The sequence below is a fragment of the Zalophus californianus genome, chromosome 12 (genome assembly GCF_009762305.2).
Source record: "Zalophus californianus isolate mZalCal1 chromosome 12, mZalCal1.pri.v2, whole genome shotgun sequence".
Classification (NCBI taxonomy): Eukaryota; Metazoa; Chordata; class Mammalia; order Carnivora; family Otariidae; genus Zalophus; species Zalophus californianus.
The window spans coordinates 53320541-53345964 of record NC_045606.1 but is presented as its reverse complement, the minus strand read 5'-3'; the positions used below and the strand labels follow the sequence as shown (position 1 = coordinate 53345964).

General features: G+C 40.0%; 1 protein-coding gene across 1 annotated transcript in view; it reads right to left on the bottom strand.

Moving 5' to 3' along the window:
• DNAH11 (dynein axonemal heavy chain 11) overlaps nucleotides 1-25424 on the bottom strand; it is a 327809-nt gene that overhangs the window by 50584 nt on the left and 251801 nt on the right. Inside the window, exons 64-66 of the mRNA XM_027574450.2 lie at nucleotides 18836-19071; nucleotides 17577-17699; nucleotides 263-467 (exon numbers count right to left, since the gene is read on the bottom strand). Coding sequence (XP_027430251.1) covers nucleotides 263-467; nucleotides 17577-17699; nucleotides 18836-19071 — 564 coding nt within the window. The remainder of the gene's footprint in view (nucleotides 1-262; nucleotides 468-17576; nucleotides 17700-18835; nucleotides 19072-25424) is intronic.

Here is a 25424-nt window from a genome sequence, read left to right as displayed (position 1 = left end):
TCCTATGTCTTCTTGCTTGTCCTTGTCACCTGCATCAAAACACACCTAGAGCGAGCCCATCTCCTACTGGGGGCACAATGCTAACTACCTGCTTTAACGGGAGTTCCCTTGAATTGTTAACTGTTCAAATACATCCTCATTTTTCTCAATGAGACTGTAAATCCCTGGTGGGCAAGAATCCTATCTTAGACTCCTAGGTCTAAGCACTCTAACTTGGGCAAAGCAGATACTGAGTAAGTGTTGATGATTTTGTAATTTTTACCTTAAGTTTCTCCAGATCTGGTCTTTCAAGACTGACCACCTCTGCCAGGAGCTGGGCTTCTAGACCATCTTCTGTGACTGTGAAATTGAGGAGGGTTGTTTGAGCTTGCAATTCTGGCTTATAGTGAGGATTTGCCAGTTTTGTGTGAAGGATAAGGCGAAAGTTCTTGTTAAATTCACATTCTTTGTCTCCAATCCTGATGTATCTAAAAGGGCACAAGACAAACATTCAGGAGAGTCCCACGAACCATAACTGATATTTAGGTGGTATTCCATTTCCTCTATTCTGATAATGTATCTAGGCTGTAAGACCAGGTAATTCAGGACTTTTCAGCTACTCTGTCTCCCTCAAGTACAGAAGAAAAAGGAATTATCCACCGAACTTCTACAAGATTGTTTACATGCAAAATTGTGATAACAGTACTCATCTCGTAACGTCACCATAACAAGAAAATGCAGTACTTCATATGAAGGTCGTATAACAACAAACATTAGCTTCTATTATACTTCTGTGATTAACCTTCTATTAAACATTGTTCTTTTTTCTTTTTAATTTTATTTATTTTTTTGTGAGAGAGACAGAGAGCATGCACAAGCAGTGGGGAGCGGCCGGCAGAGGAAGAAGCAGACCTTTCACTGAGCAAGGAGCCTGATGTGGAACTCAATCCCAGCACCTGGGATCATGACCTGAGCCAAAGGCAGACACTTAACCAATTGAGCCACCCTAGAAGTCCCTAAATATTGCTATTCTGAAAGGATGAGTATGTATTTGCATATATCTGCGTGTATTAAGTGCATAAATATTTAAAATTTATATACATGTTAAAAGTACACATACACTTTAAATTACTATTTCAGTATTTTTAGTACTGGCTCACGAGCAAAATTTAAGCAGCCTCCTGTGTGGAATGCATGGGGATGGGATCTCAACAACCACGCTTCTGTCCCATATCCCGATTCCCTCGGTCACGGGGACCAGAAGCGGGCACTTCAAAAGTACTCCAATCAGAGTGAGCTTTCCTGGGGCTTGGGATTGGAACAAAGAGAAGGGAGCGGTGGAACCTTTAAGCTCATGTTGACGTCACTCTTTCTTCCTGGTAAACCACACAGCAGAGAAAGACATTCCTGGTTTCCCCAGGTATGATTCAACCAATATTCAAGTTGAAGAGTCATACAAAGGGAGCAGGTTCTGGATTCTATGGGCTTCCAGGTTCCATGTTCCTTGAAGCCTGGCTGCCTTTTTACCACAGTTACCATGAGGCCTGCAGCCTTGTGACACGGTCTTTGTTTGGCTTCAGCTAGATGGAGGTGGTTTCTGTAACTGCAAGAAGCTCTGAATGAACGCAGCCTCGCCCTGGGGGGAGGGCCTGATTTCTGTTCTACGTCAGATACTGGGGTCTACCTCGTAAGGACCTCATCCCTCAGGCTCTGTTGCCCTCTGGGTTCTGGAAGGGCTTTGGCCAACGGAAGCAGGAGCAAGACGGCAGTACAGGCGAGGGGGTTCAAGGCAGATTTTCCCTGCCTCAGTGCCGTGGTCTGGTGGGGGCTCCGTCCTCCCATGACCATATTCCAGGTTTGGGATGTTCCCCTTCCCACAGCTCCACTCACAGGACCAAGTCGTACCTTCGGGCCTAGCAGGGGTAATGGCTTCCTGATGTTGTAAACCCCGGGTTGCCTGCACTCTTCTCCTGCGTTCCTTTATGCTGCCCTTAGAACGTTCTTTCTGTCAACAGTCACTCTGTTAATTCTATTAAAAGAATCTCCAGCCTATTTCGTGGTCTTGTTTTTCTGCCAGGCACCTGCTATGGGGATTCCGTAGAGGGGTTTTTAAATTCACACAACAGACAAGTGACAAACACTGAAATTTTTCAAACTCTTCCATCAAAGAGTTCTGAACTGCACAAGAGGAAAAATAGATGTAAAAAGCCTAAGAGTGAGCCTGAAAAGAGTATCTTCTCAGTCTCCTATTTTATATTAAATATAAAACTTCTGCATTCTTCCATAGTCCATGTATAAAGTATTTTAGTTATAGACAGAATGTTATCCAAAGGCCATATTATTTTTACTGTAAATACAGTATTTTGAAAAAGACTACTTATCTCACTGACTTACAGGCAAAATGTTATTTCACTAAATTTATCAATTTGAATAACAAGTTCAGCACTCAGGCAATATTCCTCTTTATTAAAATGTCACAATACTTGCAACAACCTTTTTTAAACTTGAGGAGAGATGCCCCAAATTTGTGATGTGGCAATATTTTAGGTTGCTGCTGGTGGATGTTTCCTAATTTTATCTTGCTCTGAGGTTATTCTCTTGCACCACATGGTGAGGAAAGGGCTTCTGAACCACTGGCCATTTTATCTGAGTAGGAAGAATTTTGTAAAACAGTTGTAGTGTGTAATGATTGTTTAAAAAGTCAGTTTTCTTAAATCACTAAAGCTCATCACAGAATCCCTCTTAATCACTAAAGATTTAGTCTTTACAGCTAAGAATCTCAAAAGACAGGTAAGACTCATTACCTCTTCATCCAACTCTCAAATTTTGTTTGCATTGTAATAATCTTATATTTTCAACAAAAACTTTCACAGGTTTTGATTAAGGGTCTAAGCTTGAAAAAGATCTGTGACACAAACCACTGTTGGAGACATTCTTTATTAAGTTGAATGGTCAATCCATTCATGTTATCTAGCTTTGGGCTGTTTTTACTGTGTCAAGACTTCCTACTCTTTAAAATTTTTTTCCTAGAAGGACAAAGAGCAATTTAGTTAGCAACTTTCTTCTAAGCCAGTATGTATTTGTATAATATGCTTCCCTTTAAAAAAATAAAAAATAGGGGCACCTGAGTGGCTCAGTTGGTTAAGCATCTGCGTTCAGCTCAGGTCATGACCTCAGGGTCCTGGGATGGAGCCCCCTTGTTGGGCTCCCTGCTCAGCAGGGAGTCTGCTTCTCCCTCTCCCTCTGCCCCTCCCTCCGCTCATGCTCTCTCTCTCGAATAAAAAAAAAATCTTGAAAAAAAAATTAAAAAGAGTATTCACATTACTGTTAAAGAGAAACATTGAGAAAAAAAAAAAGACAGAGATGAATGAACCACAGGCCATATGTTATAAATGAACCCGAGAGCAGCTGGTGGTGAATCCAATGAGCAGAGGGGCCCTGAGCCCTTGTTTCACAAGTCATGGAAATGACCCCATCTGTTCACATGTTTGCAAATAGTTTCCAGCTGATATCATGCTCATTAAAATCATCATGTACCTTATTGATAATTTCTTCAATTCTTTGTTTTTATAGAAAAACATGTTACAACCAAACATTCATTCACCCAAAAAGCAGTGACTGAACAACTACACCATGCCAGGCTGTTAGAGAGTCTTGTAGGCACTGGGCATATAACAGGCACAGTCTCTGCTCTCACCAACATTATTACCTAACTCTCTCATCATAGGCATTATGACTATAAGATCTTACAACACTGATGCAGCCACTCTTCTGTTTAGTCCGTTCAATAAATGAAAACACCTTAACTACCTACAACATGACAGCCATATCAAGATCAAAGATCTGCCTCTATTAAAAGATAGGCAAAGAATATGAATAGACATCTCTCCAAAGAATATATACAAATGGCCAATAAGCATCTGAAAAGATGTTCGACAACATTACTCATCAGGGAAATGCAAATAAAAGCCCCAGCAAGGTGCCACTTCACCCACTAGATGGCTAGAATGAAACAAACAAAACCCCACAGACTATAGTAACAAGTGTTGACAAGGAGAGAGAGAAATCAGAACCCCCCCATACACTGCTGGTGGGAATGTACAATGGTACAACTACTTTAGAAAGCAACTGGAGTTTCTCACAGTCTTATATACACAGCTATCATTTAACCTAAATATTCTACTCCTAGCTATATACCCCAAAGAAAGATACCCTTGTTGTATAAGACCATCCTATGTCATGGTTAACCCAATTCTTTTTGATGAAGACATATTCAACCACACCTCCATTTGGAGCATGATAAAAAATTTCTCCCACTACTTGAGCTTCTCTTTCCAAGGGTTTCCAAAATTAATTTCAAAGGTAGCTTTGAGAAAGATCTTTCTTTGCTAGCACTATTCACTGACTGGCCTTTAAAGGAACTTTCAAGAGTGAAGGTTTCATTACCGTGCCTGGGGTTCCCACACATAAGCGATACCAAAGCTGATACTCATTTCTATCACCACAGTGATAAAACCCAAACTTAAAATAAACCTCTGGTATGTTTTATGATTTTGTGATACTGCTCCATCTTGGTTTGAATTCTTTCCCTCTCAGAGCAGTATCTCAGAAATGCTAAGTCTGTCACCACCTTTCATGACTTCAGATTTAATTTCCCCTAATTTGCTTATGAATTTTTACTGGATTTGAGTTCATACCTCATAAACTTCCTGTTTTAATCACCAAACTATATCCCCAGATGAAAAGAAAATGTAAATATTTTTACCACTTAGAAATGTGCATTTTAATGAAGAACACTGAATGAACTAACTTCACAATTTTCTTCATTGTTGTCCACTGGGGCAGCTCAGTGTGGCTGGCTGAGGAACTGAGGTAAGAAGTTTAATTTCGAGGTCTGCATGTGTGTGTGTGTGCACGTGAGAATCAGAACAAGCCCCACAAGACGACTAACTTACTTCTGGAAGTCCTAGCTGTCCAGGCCTCAGGGAGAAATCTCTCTAGAGTGGGGGTTGGAGAACTATTTCTATAAAGGGTCAGAGAATCAATACTTCAGGTTCTGTGGCCGCATAGGTCTTTCCCAAATATTCTTCTTTGTTGACAACCTTTTAAAAACCATTCTTAGCTCACGGTTTGCATTGAGACAGGTTGTTCGCATATCACCACTCTAGAAGATCACGCGGTGAGTGGTATGAATGTAATCTTGCAAGAAAACAGCAGCTAATCACACTCAATCTCCTAGTACCACTAAGCTATAATTTTTCCAAGCAGCTACTACACATAACATTGCTCCCCTCCCTCGGCTTTCAAGAAAAAAAAAGTGTGAGACCAACCAACATGAAGCATGAGGTTTGAACAACTTTGCTTCTGGGTGTAGGTGACAAACACTTTCAATGGGTTAAATAATTAACAAATACCCAAGTTAAGGCAATGCTCCATAAAAGGCCTCAGAAACGACTCTGCAGCTCCCAATTTCCCTTGCACACCTCCCTTTTATACCTACATGTACCCTGAAGTGTTCACATACCCTAGTTTGAGAGTTGGAAATCTATCTGCTTGAGGGACAGGTCTGATTTTCTCGGGAAGAGACAGTTAATCAGAGGAAAAGAGAAGGATGTCTGCCTATAAAACTGGGTTTTACATTTTGCTTGGAAACATTATTTCATAGGTTCAAATCTCCCAGGGATAGTATATTATCCTCAATTGGGGTGTTTATGATCTATGAAAGGCAAAAACTGCATAAAGACCCAGTGGATTTTATCATTGCTGCTAGGTTAATTTTTGGTTTATCTTCTATCTGGGAAAATTAAACAGACTCCTAGTGCTCTCTCATGATTTGAAGGATCCAAAAAACAACGGAGTTAACCAGAGGGGTGGGAAAATCAATCACTTTGTTGTCTCTGTGAAAGACATGGGTCCAGAGGTTATGACTTCTAGAATACAGCAGGCAGCTACAAGCTCTTGAACTCGAACTCCAATGAGAAGCAATAGCAGGTGTGAAGAACAACATCAAACTTCCAAGTGTGGCTATTATCTTAAAGCCATAGGTCTTAACCCATTTTCCGGCCCTATTCACCCCATGAGCAGGACTGGCCCCTTTCACTGTATCCCAGTGAGAATCAAGTGGCGCAGGAATCTCTGAAGCTAGGGTGGAGTTGCTTCCAGAGGGTTTTTTTCATCTCTCCAAGGGAGTGACCAACTCCTGCCCCTTTTACTCAACGCCTGGTGTGGAGGTTAGAGATGGATTATATGACCTCAGATCAGAAATAAAATTATTTTCCCCAGTACAAACACTGTGGTTTTACTGGATAGGACATAGGATGAATCAAAAACATTGTTTCACCTGGCAGTCCTGCAGCTTTAGAGAGCAAGAAGGGCCCCTAGAGATCATTCAACTGATTCCCTTTCTTGGACCTGAAGAGTTTATGACTTGTCCAAGGTTACAGAGCTCAGTGACAGAGCTGGGACTAGAACTGGGTCTCTGGACTCCTAGTATAAAGTTCATTTCACCGCATCACGCTGTAGGTTAATTTGCTCTGTTTGATGGTGACAGCTTGAAACCCCAGCCTCCGTTGACCTGACCGTCGATCACAAGAGGGTCCTGAGAGAATATGACTGACTCAGTACAATCCATGGCCACTTGAGAAAATAATAGAGCCCAGAGAACATGCCCTGCTGATCTTCGCTTCGAAATTCTGTCCTTGTTTATGAAGGAGAATAGCACTGATTATCGAGGTGCCCAGGTCTAACCAAAGAGTTGAATTTCTGGTAGATATTTTCATTAAATTAATTAATTTATAAAATCTTAAAAAAAAAAACAGTCAACGTACAGAAAAATTTTCTGTCTTCTGGCTTTAAGGGGAAAAAAAGTCTTTTAAATATGCCAAAATGCTCACTCGTTAGTTGAATAAATTACTGTATAAAAGAACATCATCTACAAATTAACTATTAATTCAGTTTTCCATAGGTCAGGTTTACATAAAAATCAGGTACATTGGGAATTTCAAAATTCTTTCAGAGTTTATTCAAAATCTAGCTGAAATGTGTTTTGGGATGAAAAGATTCCTAACTTCGTCCAGTCATAGAAGGTCATTACCACTCTATGGACTGATATAAATACATGTGAAATGAATTCGTGGCTAATATTCACAGCACTTCTGGGACAGAACGGGGAAACATTTCTCCCAGCTATCAAATTTACCTGAAAACCAGAATCTCTGTGAGTCGAGGCACCATTATCTCAACATAATCAAGATGAGAATCTCAAGTTGGGGATTATAACCTGGATAGCTTGTATCTAAGATACCTATGTAGAAACTGAGGAAGTATCTTTTACTTTTGTTGGAACTGTTCTCAAGATTAAGTGTAGCTCCTGCTGAAAATGCCATCAGTCCTGGATCATAAAAACCCAAACGACTTTCTGTAGTGATTAGATATTCTGAGTACATGAACCAACACTATCATTAATTTTTATTGCCATCTAAAACAAAGCTTGGAAAAGCAGCATATTCAGTTTAGAACAAGGACCCGCTGCAGGAGGACTGTTTTAAAAAAGATTTGCAAAACCTTTCTCACAATGCCGTGGAGAGAGCAATTTCCTAGGACACCGTGTTGGCACACTGGAGGCCCTTACTCTAAGATGGGCAATTCAGAGAGCTCCCAAGTTCCCTGGACTGGAGGAATTCTCCAGGCCTCTCACCAGGGCCTGCTTGTCAAGGTAAAGAAATGGCAGGTGGGTTTTGAGATAATAATATAGTCACACTCATTGGGGGAAAAAACACACGCAGGAAAAGAAAAGGAAAAAAACAAACTTTTCAATGGACATCTAAAAGCCTTACTGCATGTCCTGCTGCTTAAAATTAAATGCTTCTCCGTGAGGCTTGGGAGCTCCCATGGCTCTGGCTGGGAACATGGTGGCAGGCCCCAGGCCCACGTGGCGGTGGCCATGTTACTTAGCAACTTAGCAACCCCATCAGGGGGGCCCCCCTGCAGAGTTGGTCACCCCCCCCTTTCCTGGGGAAAGGTGTGGGCTGAAAGCCGCACAGCCGGCAAGATGGGCCCGGTAAAAGGAGGAAAGAAGTCCTGAATAGAAATGAGTTAACTGTCTTGCTGCTTCATACAGTTAATATAACCAACACGTCCTTCTCAGATAAAAGCAAACTTCAATTAAAAAAAAAAAAAAAAAAAAAAAGACTGGTGTTGCAGGGACTCCAGGTACCCTTGCACAGAAAGAAAAAAGGAAGCTAAACAAGAAAATCCTAGATTATTTCCCTTCTGACAAACAGAATATGTACACATTTTACATATATTATGTTCAATATGATGACATACATATGTATCTCGATATCTATTTCATTTTTCAATATATCCATATTAAAATATTATAATGTAGCATGAAAAAGAAATTCTGGTTCTCTTTGCATTTGCTTTTCTAAAGAAAGTAATGTAAAGATTCTTTATCTGTGGTCTGTTTGGAATCACATGAAGACAACTACTACCCAAGAGAAATATGAGTTGTGTATCTACACTATCTACGCACTATCTACAGACCTGCGATGTTATTCTTAAAAAAGAAAAAAAACTTGACTGAATTTAGGAACAGAAATGTCTTTTCCGTAATTAAACTTTATGTTGAATTTAGAAATTAGGAGAGACTAGAATGCTGAATTTTACTACATGAGGACATGAATTAACTTGAAAATAAAGCAATTCCTATCGGCAAGGGTGATAATGAGAGAACTACATACCTCCTGAGTTTATTTAAAAACCAGAGGCTCCCAGCTCAAGAGAACACATTTTATTACAGTGTGGGATTGAATTTGTCATGGTTCTCTATCTTACGTCTGACCAAAGACCTCATATATTTAAACAGATCTAACATCAACTGTAATACAATCATGTAGCATCAACTCCAAGGGTAACAACATAAACATACCGAATAAACTGAAAACTGGCTAACTGTAAGCAATTCCCCCAATTAATCTTAGTAGCACTTTTAGGAAACACAGTCATGGTATATGTCTGTAAAATATCTTTCATTGTATTATTTCTGTAAAATTTATAATCATACAGTTAATATTTCAGTTTTAAGTTTCTTTATATGACATGCTACTTAAGGACTATAATTAAAAGGACACTTACATGAAAAATATAGGAAAAGTATAAAATGTCTTTTAGAAAATATTTATATGCTTAGAAACAATCTGAAATACATCTTACAGTAAGGTTACTCTAAGATTAAAGTTAAAAAATTACTTCAATAATATCCGGGGGGATTTGAAAGATTAAAGAGATAAAATTTTATGAAGATGCTTCACAGATCAGCAACTTCTCTAATATGTAAGCCAGTAAATTTGCTTTGGAAAAAGTACATGTTGATAAATCTTCCCAGATATGTTTTCTGTCGATTGATATGATAAGATGTATTTTAGTTAAAATTAGGATTGTCTGGAGTTTGGTGGATTTAATTATTTGTAATTACCCAGCTGTTGTCAGCCTGTGGCCATTTTATGACAGTGGTATCTACTATGTGGGTCAGGTTCAACTGTATATCTTCTCAAACACAGACTTAATGTGCTATTGATGAAACCATTACTAGAACCAAATTAAAGTCTGGGCTGATGTATTGGTCCACAGGGACCTGTCAGACATGAAAGGAGTAATTAGTATTCATTACTTCATACTCCACAACATTCCAATTATTAATGAACTTCAACTTTTGGACTATGCTATATCTATCACAAGCGTCTTCCCAGACATTCGTTATCAGGAAGAATAAACTAATATTGGTTAAAAAAAAAAAAGGCCTCTAAAACAAACAGAACTAAAATGAACAAAAACGCTATTGACGCTGGAAAATTTTGCAAGGGATGTGACTTTCAAGAGGATGCAAATGTTATCCCACCTGTGTGGGAGGGATGGGATGCGGTGAGGACGCGCTGGGTGAATACTCTGGCATTGCAACCCTTGTGGGTTGTGTCCCCCTCTTTTCCTTGTTTCCAATGCTACTGTGACTTTACAAGAGGAAGGGAATCATTTGCAGGCACAAAGGTAATGGCACGGACAGAACACAGAAGTGTAGAGACAGAAGGGAATAGGAAAAAAGTGAAATGTTCATCGGTGGACATGAGAATAGGATGTCCATTAGACAATTTACGACCATGTAGGTCAGTCTGGGATGTGATCAAGGTAAAGTCAAAATTCTTCTGTTCCTGTTCTGATATTGCAAATGGGTATCTCTATTTTTAAAGCCCAATTGACCTTCTTCCATCAGTTTTCTTTCCCGTTGTTTTCTTTTTATTTACTTCATCAGAAGAAAAATACTTCTTACATCAACCAATTTATTTTAATTTTGCATATCCCCTTCTGGTTTGCATATGTGTATATTTTTCAAAGTTTTCTTTTTTTTAGAGTTACACGAAGTCACAAGGAAGCATTTGCTTTGTTTAAACAGAAATCTTGTCAGGTGGAAATAATACTCTCACTAAAATATCAAACATTATTCCAAAGTACTTTTAAAGCTCTTGTAAACAAAACTAGTATCAAAATGTAGAGTGTCCTCAACTTTTTCCACTCAAAAATAAGAGGTGGCAAAAAAAAAAAAAAAGGATGTAGAATAGTTCCTCCTAGAAGAAGCAGCTAATAGGACTGAATATATAACTTGTCTGTATTCAAGAAAACACCAGAAGGGCACGAGTCCTGCCTTGGCTCTCCGAAAGCCTCCATAGTTCTTACACACTAGTGGTGAGCATGTGAGTTTGTACTAACACTTTGGAGAACAATTTGGCATTATGTTTTAAAGCTATTTGTGCACACACTCTACAACCTAACTCTTCTACCCCAGAATATAAACTCTGAGCACCTCCTGCTGTGTACACCTGTAGATGCATATATGGATGTTCAGTGTATTAATATGCATAGCAGCATGGCTTGTAATAACCAAAATGTCCTTCAATAACAATATTAAGTAAATTGAGGAACAGTTACACCACTGAATATTATGATGATGAAACAATTAAAGCTAAAAACAAGAATTCGGGTAAGTCTTAGATACGTAACAGTACAAAATTTGAGTCCCTTTATATACACAATGATGACACTTTTGTAAAGGCCCAACTCAAACAAAAATAAAGTATTGTAAATAAGTTTTGAAATGAGAACAAAATTTAGGATACTAGCTTTGGGAGAGAAGGCCCAATGGGGAATGAGAGGGGCACAAATGTGGCTTAAAGAATATCGTTAACCTTTCGATTCATAGTTTGAATGGAATTTATATATCTAATTTATTATTATGCTTTCTAACTTTTATATATTATGTATTTTATACGTACCAGCACTAACTAACACAATTTAAGTGACTAAAAGTCTCTCTTGTTCTTAGGAGTCAACTTAAAACACCAAAAGCTATGACCGATTCCTTGTTCACGCATCCTACATCCAAAAAAACAATGTCTTACGTCAGGATCTCTGGCTTAGCATCTGATTCAAGCTCCCAATCACCCACATACTGTACTTATCACTGGTTCAAGATTCAAAGGAAATAATATACTTTGACTCCCTATTTGTGCTATGTTGTATTCTTTTCCTCATCACCAGGTAAGAAAACGTAAAGGCAGAAAAATGGCCTGAACCACTTACCCCAAATCACCAAACTAGAGGGTAGCGGACCAAGATCCGAACCAAATTTCATCTTCCTTCTTCTACCGCAATGCTAATTTCTAACAACCACATGCTAGCACATAAGCCCCAACTCAGAGCCTTAAAGTCTCTCTTGGAAATGCTCACACAGCTAGTTCAAGACCATGGATTGATCATGGTATTTACTTTCCCTCCTATGCCAAGTCCTATGGAAAAGATGGAAAAATATATGTTGAAAGAGAGAATAAATTCAAAATCATGTTGGAAAGAGAACAATGAGTGGAAGCAAAAAAAAATGAATGAAAGAAATTGATGAACATCTCATGGAAAACATTAGCAAAAGTTAACAATAAACAATCCTTGGAAGGTTAATAAACATATCCTCATTAACAATCAAGGAAATATGAAACAAAGCAGCAATGAGATAAGGATTCTGTTATATGATGTAACTACTGGCTCTCGTTCATGATGCCTTATTTCCTATGTTCTGTGATTTTTGCCCGTGAACTCATATACCCTAGAATTATATCCTGTATGTCCTCTGAAGTCTGGGTACATAATTACAGACAGGATTTTTGTTTGTGTCTGCCAAGTACTTCAGGGTGTGACCAATCCAGCACCACTTAAAGTAAGTTATAGGTTTGAGTTTTTTAGGTCATCTAAGTAAAAATTTGTCTTAAACATTTATAAGAGAGACAGTTTCTGAACTCTCAGGGCACATTTTCCCACCTCTTCTCAGTGCCAAGGTACAGAAAAGGAAAGCACTCTTTTCTGCAGGGCTGGGTTTTGTTTAATTTTTGACAAATTTACCCTTAAAATGAAGGCATGGCCCCTTGAGTCTCTAGGTTTATACAGCAATCTCTAGGCAGACTTCACACCCTCAACTGGCTTGGTCCAGGCTCTAGGCATCCATCAAAACAGAAACCCATGGTCATCAGGTTTTAGCAGGTGCCCTTGAGAAGAAAACCAGCTTTGGTGTTCCTTGTCTAATCCAATTCCCGCTTTTTGGTTGCACTTTGTCAACCAAGTGCCAGAAGGTATGAATATTTTAACATATTTAGTTGTTTTTCAGCATTCACACATCTAATCTGCCCCATAATGCCAGAAATAAAAGTCTATGTTTTGATTATTTTTACTATTTTACTTTGGTTAACCATCTTTTTAAAGACAGATGTTTCTTATCCATCTAAGAGAACCTGCCATCTAATACAGACATAGGACTGAAAAAAAAAAATGAACATATCATAAGAGGGACAGATAAAGGCAGAATGTCACAGTGGCCCAGTAGAGAATGGATTGTGGTTGGAAGGCAAAGAAAGTGGAAACTTAAAATTCCTATTTAATTAGTTAAATGGCAGTTGAATTCTGAATTAAGTGAATATTGGATTTGTAGAAAGACAAGGTAGGCAATATAGCACATCATAGGAGGGGGCAAGTAATCTGTGTGAATGAAGGGAATAAGAAGCATCAAACAGGTAAAGCATTTCATAGGCCTCAGAGCAGAGTTTCATTTCAATTTAATGTAACAGGCAACAGAGAATTCTTAATGGGTTCTTCAACAGGCCAGCAATAGAAGCAGTATTAGGGAAAGATTATTTTAACCACTCTCTGGGTTGGAAAGGAGTGAGCAGAGAGAGAATGTAAAGACATTACTCCAACCAGCAATAAGAAATGAAAGGTCTGAACTCATCGGAAGATATAGATTAAAAAAAAAAATGAAACACGGATTCCAAAACATTGATGAGAAAATAAACAAGGTTTAGGGGAAATAAAGAGTAGGGAGAGTTATGATGGCCAAGTAGCATTCATAGGAATTCTACTGAAAGGGGGTAGTGCCTATTTATTTGGAAAGTCTTAAGAAATTATGATTCCACATATGTATGAAACTTCATATGGTCAAAGGGCTTTCAAGAGGACATTTAGTTGCTCGTTTAGTCCCCATTTTTCTCATCTGTGAAGTGATTGTGAAGTGATTGTGACCTCTGATCACATTGTAGAACATGTCCCTAAATAATCACATCTACGGGGGCACCTGGGTGGCTCAGCTGGTTAAGCGTCCAACTCTTGGTTTCAGCTCAGGTCATGATCTCATGGTCTTGGGATCGAGCCCACATAACACCAGGCTCCCCTGGCTCCCAGGCTCAAGGGAGAGTCTGCTTGAAGATTCTCTCCCTCTCCCCCTCCCCCTGTTCACGCACAGGTGTGTGCACTCTCTCAAAAATAAATAAATCTTTAAAAAAAAAAAAAATCACATCTACTATGCTGGTTTAACTACCTCTTCATGTAGATATTCCCCGATCTACAGTCAGCCAAGATCTCCTTGTGAAGCTCCATACTCACATGTCCACTGGCTTCTTAGACTTCCTGAGAATCTTAAAGTAGCACCTTCATCTTGGAAAGTCTAATAAGTGAAATCATTACCTCTTTCCTTACACGTACTCTGGTTGCTGTACCACAACTCTCCATAAATCACACCATCATTTAACCTGGCAGAAGAGTGGAAATAACCCTCGAAACTTCCTTTTTTCCCCTACCTACAAAATTCCATTAATGACCATGAACTGATGAAATTAACTCCTTGAGGGGTGCCTGGGTGGCTCAGTCTGTTGAGTGTCTGCCTTCAGCTCAGGTCATGATCCCTGAGTCCTGGGATGGAGTCCCACATTGGGCTCCTTTCTTGGCAGGGAGTCTCCTTCTCCCTCTGCCTGCCGCACCCCCTGCTTGTGCTCTCTCTCACTCTCTCTGGCAAATAAATAAATAAAATCTTAAAAAAAAAAAAAAGAAGTTAACTCCTTGAGAATTCTTTCGTTTGTCCTCTCCTGTCTTTCTAGTATCACTGCCTTAGTTTAGGGTCATAGCATGTCTCAACTGGATGACTCCAACTGTTTGCTAATTAGATCCTGGCCCCATGGACCATGGTCCATGTCCCTTCAATCAATACTTTACAATGCCAACAGCATGTCCCTTCAGAAACAAATCTGATTACATTACTCCTAGCAGGCTTAAGTGTCTTCACTAGCTTCCCCATTGACATGCTCATGATTCTCAAGTGAAAATACGGAGACTCCAGATTTGTTACTCCAGGAAGGCAAGGTCTTTTGGTGAAGTACCACTGCTGCTATTGTCAACTAATGTTACTGACAGGAACAGGCCCCTTTAGTGTGTTTACTGTGTTTCGTAGTGAAAGGAAAGAGAATTACCAACCTATAGGAAAAAGCCAACTTAGAAGTCATCTATGGGTACCCAGGACATCCACACTCTGGGGTTCCTGCCCATCTCTCAGGTCTCGCCTCACCCAAGCCTTACTGTCCTTTATGCCTTCCAACACAGGACTCTCCATTGATGTGGATCCTATTCACAGTCCTGCCCAAAGCTGTCAGGCTGTTTTCTGTTTTGCTATTTGTTATTAGTTTTCTCATTCCAAAATTCTCTTCTCCCACTTGTCTGTCTGACAAAGGCCCACTCATCTTTCCAGACTCCTATTAAATGTCAATATAACCGTATGTAATTTTTTTCACAATGTCTTTCCAAGTCTCCACTCTGGCAATGATGAATCCCTGCCACGTATACTTCTATCGTCACACCAACGGCACGGTATTTCTTCTGTTTACAGGTGTGCCTTTCCCCTAAGGAAATGGAGCTTCCTTAAAGGCAGGCTCTCTACCTTATCATACTTTGGATCTGCAGCCCCCAGTACAGTGCCTGGTAAACACAGAGCTCAGAGAAGTTTTATTAGTGACTGATACAGTATGTAAGGAGTCCACCAGCACTCAGATTCTCTGGAAAAAGATACTAAAAATATGTGCAAGGGAGAGGGAAGTGGGAAAAACTGGAGATACAGATATGATTTTACACTCATGTAAGTCATTGTTCCCACATGTATGAGTTTAGGAACTAGGATTGGTAATGTAATAACTGCATGTGATAAACACCACTTGTTATGTCCTTACATATCATTTTAAATTCTCTTGGTCGTTAAAAAAAAATGCTGGAATGATAAGATCAGTACTATAAAGTCTAATAGAGGGTACCTATTCAGGAAATAATATAATTTGGAATAAGTTGTTTTAGACTGTTTGTGATAAAGCCTTGATGCTCGACATAAAATAATTTGTTTCTGAAGTATAAGACTTCTGGGACTCACAATAATATGTACCTACAGCCATCCTGAAGAAAACTCATGACTCAAATTTATTAGTCTCTGGAAATTTTAAATTTATATATATATATATATGCACATGTATACTTGTAATTATTTTATTTATATTCATTATATATTATTCATATTATATATTTAAACATGTAATATAAAATTATGTATTTATTTTATATTTATATTATGTATTACTTATATATTTAAATACATATATAATATATAAAATATAACTATATATAAAATCATTTATAATCATATTTATATTTATTACATATTTATATATTTTTTGTTTTATTATATATTAGTTATATATCTAAATACATGTATACAAAATATAAAAATAAATAAAATGTTATATGTTTATAATATTTTTAAATGATATAAATAGAGAGAGAAAGAGTGATAGAGAGAAAGAGAGAGAGAGAGAGAGAGAGAGAATCACCAAATTTCTTACACCTAAATTGTGTTAGTAAAGGTCCAAGTTAAAGCTAGAGAATGTGTATTTCACGGACAAAAAATTTTAGATCTTTCTAATAGAGTCAAAACCTTAATAACAAAGATTTCACTTCAGTGACATTCACGATTTTACACTATATTTTTAACGCATCAGACACAGCTACAATTATATTCATGTCAGAGTTGCAGTTTGTAAGTAGCTTATTAAATTTTTCTAAATGCATGGCTGGGTAAATTTTGGCTTATTAAACAATTATAAGTTGTCAGTCACTGTAAATGGATTTCCTTGTATAATAAATATTATACTAAGCTGTTAGGGACTCTTTAAAAACCAGAAGTTAGGTATCCTTATGTAGACCTATTTCCATTAAAAATTGACAAGAATGAACTGGTGGTGAGAAAAGAGACCGTTAGCTCTGAGGCAGAGACTGGGTGTCAAATAAGGGTGCTGGAGAAATTTTGAAATCGTATCTCTTTGAAGGAAAAAACCCACACAAGAGGAGAAGGAAACCCAGTGAATTAAGTCTAGCAAGTGTTGGTTTCGTGAGTGAAGGGGCACAGAGAGTGTACGGCATATGCCACAACCCCTGTGAGCCCGCAGAGGCTTGGTCAGAGACATACTTGCTGCTTGTAACCTTTCACACATTTATAGAAAGGGCTAGGAGGACTCCTTGGAAATGGCTTCTGGGCCTCTGGGAGAATGCCCTGGAGAGTCTGGTGTCCAGGGGAATGGCAGCTATCTGGAACATCACACAGAGCTCACGGGGCCCGTTCTTTCTTGTTGGTGGTACCGCTGCTGGTATGGGAATGATTTTAGGGGTCCGCTAATGAAGTTCTAAAAAATATACTATCTACATATTGCAAGTGTATTAGAAAAAAGAGAACCAGCACAGTAAACCCCTCATTTTGTGTATGCCATTACTCTGGATGAAGCTGAGTTAAACCAAAAACATTAGTGGGCTTAGAAGTGTTCTAAAGAAAAATATGAAGTAAATAAGGATACAAAAGATACACAGTATAGGTAAACACACTAAAGCCGTTTTGCGAAGTCTTAAACTTCGTTGGTATGAACTGATAAAGGAGCAGCTACTCGCGCATTTGTGACAATGCATTTTCTGGTTTATAAATCAGGGACTGGATAACATGAGTCTAAATCTACCAAAGAAATAGTCTGTAAGTCTGCATCATGTTGAGGTTGCTTCTCTCTTGGAATGGAGGTGCCACGGAATGGAAACTCAGAAACCTCATCAAGAAGATTCCAGTGGACTGCGCTGATTTCAAGGCTAACAGGAGCTGCTGATCACATTCATATGCAGCACAAAATATAGGTGAAAAAATCAAGAATACTTACTTTCCTTTTTTAATTGTGTTTCTGCCAAGCAGTGGATCAAGGACTGGATCTATTGTTTCCCCCAGATTTTCGACTAAGATGACATCTCCAAAGGCCAAAGCAGTTTCAATGGCATTCAAAAACCTTAAAATTCAATCAGAATTAAGATAAATAAGCCCAGCAAAAATGTTCAAAATTATTTATATTAAATTATATTTGATTTAATACATTTTTTTTAACGAGACAGACTAACTTAGAGAAAACTGTTTCATAAACTATTCACCTAGATTACACAGAAATTCATAAGATTTTGAGATGAATTACACAGTGATATTTTCCAAGTGAAATTCAAGAGTATGAATAAGTCCATGTGTAAATTAGTTCTTTTGACAATAACCGTGGTTGAGACAAATGTAACTTACCCAAACATCATAAATTTAAATTCATTTAACAGGTCCTTTTTTTGATTAAAAAAAAATTCAAAATACATTAAAAGTCTTGTGGTTTTGTCAAACATTCCTTTTTTTTAAACCTTTAAGTTCAGTCATGACAAGTGGCATATTATCACTATATTTCATTCGCCCTCTCCAAAAATAGGCTCTCCCCCTCAAAAATAATTTTCCCCAAGTATTCAGATAAGCAAGGAGTACATTTATCTGTGCAGTGGCAGAAATTCTTTATTTCGTTTTATATGTGAAAAGATAATGAAAGGATCAAATCAAATACCAGTAAGTCTAAAATTATTCAATATTAACTGAAGACCAGCTACGTCCAAGACAACTTTATTTATCAGACAGTATTGTCATGAGGACCCAATGACACAAAGTCTCAGAAGAGACTGAGTTCTCAAAGGTGATATATAAAACTCAACTAAGAGATTATCTTCAGGCATTCAGCGCTGGGGCTTGCAGCTGTGCTAAAATCCTATATTCAGGAATAGGATTCTGGTCTGCTGACCATTCTTGGGTTGCCGTATGCCAAATGCCCTAAAGGATTACAGTCCTTCCTATTCCATTTTTGGCCTTGGGAAACCCACCTATTTTTCCACTCAGGGGCAGTGTTTGTTCTCATCTTCAACCTCATTTCATCTTCAGGTCAGTGGATGCCACCTAACAGAAACGCCCTTTCAAAAAATATTTTATGTGAAACCTGAGCAAGCAGATAGACAAGGAGTGCCAGAGCGTCGCATGTAACAGCGCTAGCAAACGCCGGGACCTTGTAAAAATCGGACCCAGTTCACAGCAGCTCAATAGAAAGTCAATCCTTCCGATTTCACATACCCTTTCTGGCCCAAATGTGTGACTTTCAGCTCTGTTCCGTACTTATTCTTGATCCACTTAATTCCCTGCTGTTGGGGATCTATCATCAGGGGCCAGCGCTCACAGTGTGTCAGGATAGTGGCATTTTCGGTGGACATTCTGTCACTGGGCAGCCCCTCGTTATGCCAGGTGGCAATGGTAGCATCATCCGTCAACATGGCAATCGAGTCCAGGCCTTCAGTTATTGGGATGGAAACCTTGAAAATCAGAGTTGAATGCAGTCAGCTGTCAGTGTGGCAAAGCAGAAGACTCCGCATGACAGACCAGAAAACAAGAGACCAAAGCCAAGACAACACATGCCGACTCTCTCCGCGCTCTCAGAAGCCAAAATGAAACTCTCATCGTGAGGTACAATTTGACCCTATAAGCGGGGTATTTACCTCTCCAAATTCTGTCAAATGCAGTATTCAACATCTGGTTTATTATTTTTTTTTAATTTTTTAGATTTTATTTGGGAGAGACAGACAGAGATAGTGAGATAGAGCAAAAGTGGGGAGGAGAGGGAGAAGCAGGCTCCCCGCAGAGCAAGGAGCCCGACGCAGGACTCAATCCCAGGATCCCGGGATCTTGACCTGAGCCAAAGGCAGACGCTTAACTGACTGAGCCACCCAGGAGCCCACATCTGGTTTATTATTGCGTCTCACTTCAAGTGAAAGAGACAGGGCCCTGTGCAGACATCGACGGCTGCTCCCCCAATGGGGGGCGGGGAGGACTTAGACACCAGGAGGGACCACAGGACAACAGAAAGGTACTTGCTGCAGGGGGTCATCACCCCACATGAGCAATGCTCAAGCGCAATACCTTGCTCAGGCAATTCATCCTGTAGCACAGGTCAACACTACGAAGAGAGGACTTTTCTTCTGTGGATAAGTTAATGGAATGTATTCAGCCGGCGGCAACTCCATCAGCTCGCTGGCTGTGCCCAGGAACAGACTGCAGCCTCGTGTGCCCGAGCATGAGCGGGAGTGGGGGTGGGGTGGGGAGGGAGGGGCAGAGAACAGAGGGAGAGGGAGAGAAGCAAACTCCCCGCTCAGTGCAGAGCCCTATGTGGGGGGCTTGATCTCACAACCCTGAAATCGTGACCTGAGCTGAAATCAGAAGTCAGATGCTCAGAACTGACTGAGCCACCCAGGTGCCCCCAAAACCCGTTTTAAAGAGTAAAGAGCATTCTTTACAAAAGTGGACTTTACAAAAAATACACGAGATTATAGCAAGGAATTTATTAAGGAATTTATTCATTTGGTCATCCATCACCCAATATTTATGGAGCACCTCCTATGTAATAAACACCGTCTGGCAGCTGGGTGGGGGCTGACATGGAAACATGCCTCTATAAGACAGTAAAAGCCCTACTTAGCGTGGGCCAGGGGGATGTAGCAGCAGCTGGAGTCAAGACTTAGGGGTTAGCCAGGGATCTTCAGCAAAGAAAATGCTGGAAGAATTCTTACAGGAGGGCTGCGATGCAATTTGATATCAATAAATCTAGGGAAAGTAGCATAACAGTCCCATTGTCTCTGACCACGTTATCTTAGAAATACACTCTATCACCTACTGATATGAGCAGCGAGCCTTGGTATTAACACACAGTTTTCTTAAAGACACAAGAAAATTGGTATCTTTTAGAATATGCATCCTCCTATTAGCAAGGGATCTGTGGCTTTAACTTCTTACCTTCTACTTAATGCAAACAGCTTGGAACAACCGGAGGCTTGAAATAACTTTAATTTCTGATGCAAAAAGGAGTAAGAGACAGTATACATGTAGATCTTGTGTCCGAATTAGACAGTTTGAATTGTTTGAGCCGCTACCGGGCACACCTCTGACCACCTTTGTCTCCTTCCCTCCCACCTAAGTTCAAAGAACCTTACTTCTCCTATCTGATGGTCATTCTACTACCTCTATTCTGGAGCCCATGCCCTTCCCATTTCTGGTGGCTCATCCCTCTTCACCCTTTTATCCTCCACAATTCCTTTTCCTTTTCTTCTCCTCTTGAAGCAAAGAAACATGCTCCTGTCTCATTCACACTGAAAAACTAACACTGCACGTAGCTCCATGTCTAACTAGGCACTCGGCTTACCTCCTTCCCATCACAGGCAAATTCCTCCAAGAATAATCTGCCTTTTCCTTCTACTTCCTCACCTCCCACTTACTGTGTAACTCTGTGCAATCTGGCCTCTGTCTTGTCACACCTTCGTGGTCACAGAAGACCTTCACATTTCCCTATGTGAGGACACTCTCAGTTCTCAGCTCCTCTCTCCGAGTCTCTGGGGCTCTGACCATTCTCATGTTTATACTCTGGTCTCCCATGTCACCACGTTTGCCAGAGGTGGTCTCCAATCTTCGCTCCTTCTTCATCTTTCTCTACTTCCCAGCGCTGAGTCATTTCCCTTTACTCTAAAGTTCCTCTGATGTGATCTCATCCAAGGGCAGTTCTAACAACTCCCTACACATCAGTGACTCCCAAATCTGACTCTCCACCCAGTAACGCTCTTATCCAGCTCCCTACTGGTCACGGACACTTGAATGCTTCCGAGACACTGTGCAGTCATCTTTCTGTTATCTTCATCTTTTCTCCCAAACCAATTTTCATCTCCGGGAATGGCACCTGCACCTACTTACTATCTCCCCATCACTCCCATGTGCAAGCCAAAACTTTGTTTTACCAGTGCTTCCTCCTGGCCTCCTCTGGTATCACTCCCCGGCTGGCCGGGTCCGCTGCCATCACTTTGTTCAGCTCACCGTCTTCCAAACAGCCATCATAACACGTGGCCTCAGTAACAGTGGTCTCTTCCCCGTCAAGTCACTGTTTCTTCTGTGCCCACTGTCAGCTTTCGAATGTGTAATTCTGACCACAGACCTACCTAAAATCCTTCAATGACTCCCGATGCTTATGATAAAATTCAAACTCTGTTTCTCAGTTTATAATATGGGGGCTATAATGCGGCTCCTTACTAATTCTGTCATGTTCATCTGTATTTTCCAGTCTATAATGATATACCAGAGTATTTACATTTTTTAAAGCTTACTTAACATTCTAATACTTAAATCACTTGGAACTCTTTTTGTTTGCTATGAAGCTGAGAAGGAGAGGGCTAACTGTTGTTTTGTCCAAAAGGTTGGTTAGCAGTTCAATCACCTTTCATTGAAAAATCCATTACTTCCCCCACTGATGTGCAATGTATATTTAAGCATATATTCCTTTATTTTAGAATATATAGTGATAGTCTGGTAGTTCTTCAAAGGATTAAACATAGAGTTACCACGCAGCCTAAAAAAATAAAACTCACTCCTGTATATATACCAAAGGGAAATCAAATATGTCCACGCAAAAACCTCTATACAAAAAATTCTAATGTTTACAGCAGTCTTTTTCATAATAACCAAAAAGGAGAAACAACCCAAATGCCCATCAACTGATGAATGTGTAAATAAAATGTGGCACATTCATGTAATAGAATATAATTGAGGCTTAACAAGTAATGAAATCCTGATACAGGTTACGCGTCATGGATGAACCTGGAAAACATGTCAAGTAAAAAGTCAGGCATCAAACGCTGCCCATTGTGCGAGTTCATTTGTAGGAAGTGTTCACAACAGGCAAATCTCTAGAGACATAAATTAGACGGTGATTGTCTAAGTCTGAAGAGGATGGGGTGATTGGAGCTAATGGACATGGGGTGATGAAAATGTTCTACAATGGACTGTGATGATGGTTGTACAACTCTCGGAATACACTAAACACTACTGAAATGGATACTTTAAGTGGGTGAATTGCATGGTATGTAACTTACACCTCAATGAAAAGATATACTGAGCATCTACAATGTTCCAGATGCCATTCCAGGACAGAGTAGTTAACAAAACATACAAAATCCTTGCTCCATGGATCTTACACCATAGCTGAGGGACGGGAAAGCTATTAACCACAGCAAATGAATAAATGAAATGACATATTCCACCACATTATGGTGAAAAAAATGGAGTGGGATGAAGCATGTTGAGGGATGGAACTTCTAATTCTATCTAGAGATACGAAGGTGTTATTTGAACAAAGACCTGATCGACGGGAATGAGGTACTTTTATGTCCTGAGAGAAGACTTTAAGAGATAACAACTTGTGCAGAGGGCCTGCGGTCAGAATGTACCTGGTATATTCAAGAAAGGTGGCCCATGTGACTGCAGCAGAGCAGTGAGGAAAGAGTAATAGGAAGTGAGATAAAAAGAGTAAGGGGCAAAATCACAGAGGGTTTTGTAAGACTTTATAGGATTTCTAGCTTTTGCTTGGAGTGCAGTGGGGAGTCATCAGAGGGATTTTCAAAGAAAATTCACTTTACCTGACCTGCACTTGAGATCAGATTTTGGAGAGAAGCAACAAATGCAGCAACAGGGAAACTGGTTAGGATATTTCTGCAGTTATTTAAGAGAGGGATGATAGCTTGGTCCAGGATGGGAGCAGTGAAGGTGGTGAAAACTGGTCAGATTCTGAATAGATTTTGAAGGTGTAGCCTACAGAATTTCCTAGATGGAGTGGATATGAGTGTCAGAGGGAAGAGTCACATCAAGGTGACTCCAAGGTTTTTGGCCCAACAGAAGGATCGAGCTGCCATTCAACAAGTTGGGAATACCTGGGTAGAAGGAGCTTTGCGGGGAAGGTCAGGATTTCGGTTTGGATGTGCTGTATGTGAGACATCTTTCAGACACAGGAGTGAAGATGCCAGGTCTAAGCCACTGATATACTTTTGCAAATTACTGATGTGCAGGTGACATTTAAAGCCACGAACCTGATGAAAAGCAGCTCAAAGATTAAAGGCCGGGCATTTCACCATTAAGGTTGGGGAGAAGAGGAAAAATGTAACGAAGTCCAAGAAGGATTGGTCAGTGAGGTGGAAGGAAGATGGGGAAAGGGGAGGTCTTAGAATCAAGTAAAGAAGGTACTGATGCAAAGATGGAGTGATCGATTGCATCAGATGCAGCCAAGAGTCAAGCATGATGAGAATGGAAAACAAACCGCTAGACTTAGCAACATGGAAGCAAAATCGCCCCAGAGGGGTCTTGGTGCAGTGGTGGGGACAAAAGCCTGTCCAGAGTGACTCAGAAAATGGAGGGAGGATGTGGTGACAGGGACTACAGATGACTCTTCTGAAGTGTTTGCTGTAGATGAGCAGTGAAATGGAAGAGTAGCTCGAAGGCTGGGAAGGTTCAAGAGAAATTTGTTGGGTGTATTTGGTTTAATGGGAGAAATAACTACATATGTGAATGCTGGTAGCAATGATCTAGTAATGAATTAGTAGGGAGGGAAAAATTGGTGAGAGGGGAGATCTGCTCTGGAATTATCCCCGAGGAAGGGAAAGGGGATGGGAACGAGTATAAACCCAGAAGATCACCCTCAGATACAAGCATCAGCTGTTCCTCTTACAGCATCAGGAGGGAAGACACAGTATGAGCACAGATATTGTAGGGAACGTACGTTTGTGGGAGTTTATACGCTATTACATATTAAATAGATCGAATCTCTCTCGACACCCTCGATGGCTTCTGAACTTGATTCTAGTTTTCTCTTTCCCCTGCAGAACCACCTTGTTGTAATTATTATAGTTTTAGAACACATTTTACTATCTTGAAGGGCAAGTGCTTTCTTAGTGTTCTATTCCAAAATTAGCTTGGTGTTCTCAAAAACATACTCTTCCGACAAACTTCAGAATCACTCGGTCAAGTAAAAATATAACTTCTCACTGGAGTTTTGACTTGAACTGAGCTAAATTTATTTACTAAATTGGGGAGAATCAATCATTTAGAATATGAAGTCTTCATTTCTAGGAAGTAGTAAGGATGGCTGACTTGCTTTATAAAAATGTTCCTTCCAAGGTCACCCTACCTATGTCAACAGGTCATTAATAAATGACATGCTTGGTTTGCAGGTTTTAAAAATCACAACAACCATAGTCACTTGCTGACTGGTTAACTCACAAACCATCTGAATCCCCAGGATACCTGAGCCAAACCAACAAGCCAGAGACACTTAGGGCACTTATAGGCAAGTGGAGCTCTAGAAAACACCGTAATATAATGGGGAGAAATAACAACGGAGGCTTCTTGAGAGGACAGGACAAAGAAACATCTCTGGAGGAAAATTAATTTAAAAATTAACACTATTAAGTGATTTTAGCTCCTCTTGGCCCCTGGCACAGGTTTCACACAGATGTGATCATCTTCCCACTTCGCTGTGACTGGATCTAGAAGTAGGCAAGGTTAACTAGCTCAGAAACTGGAACCCTCTTTCCATAAGGACAGGCCTCTGTTAGGTCTTATGGGGTACGTCCTGCCTGGTGTCTTAGAGACCGAGAAGACTCTTCCAAAGGAACGTCATTCATATAACTTGGGACCCTCTTCTTCCTTTAGCATAGGTATGCCCAGACAGAAGCCGAAGAGTAAGCTGCTCCCATCTTAGGGCCTGCTTCTCAGTTTGCACAGTGCCTGTGCGCTCAAGAGGGCGGGAGAGAGACGGGGATTACGGGAAACAGGCATGAGGCTCCCTGAGGACAGCTGCAGG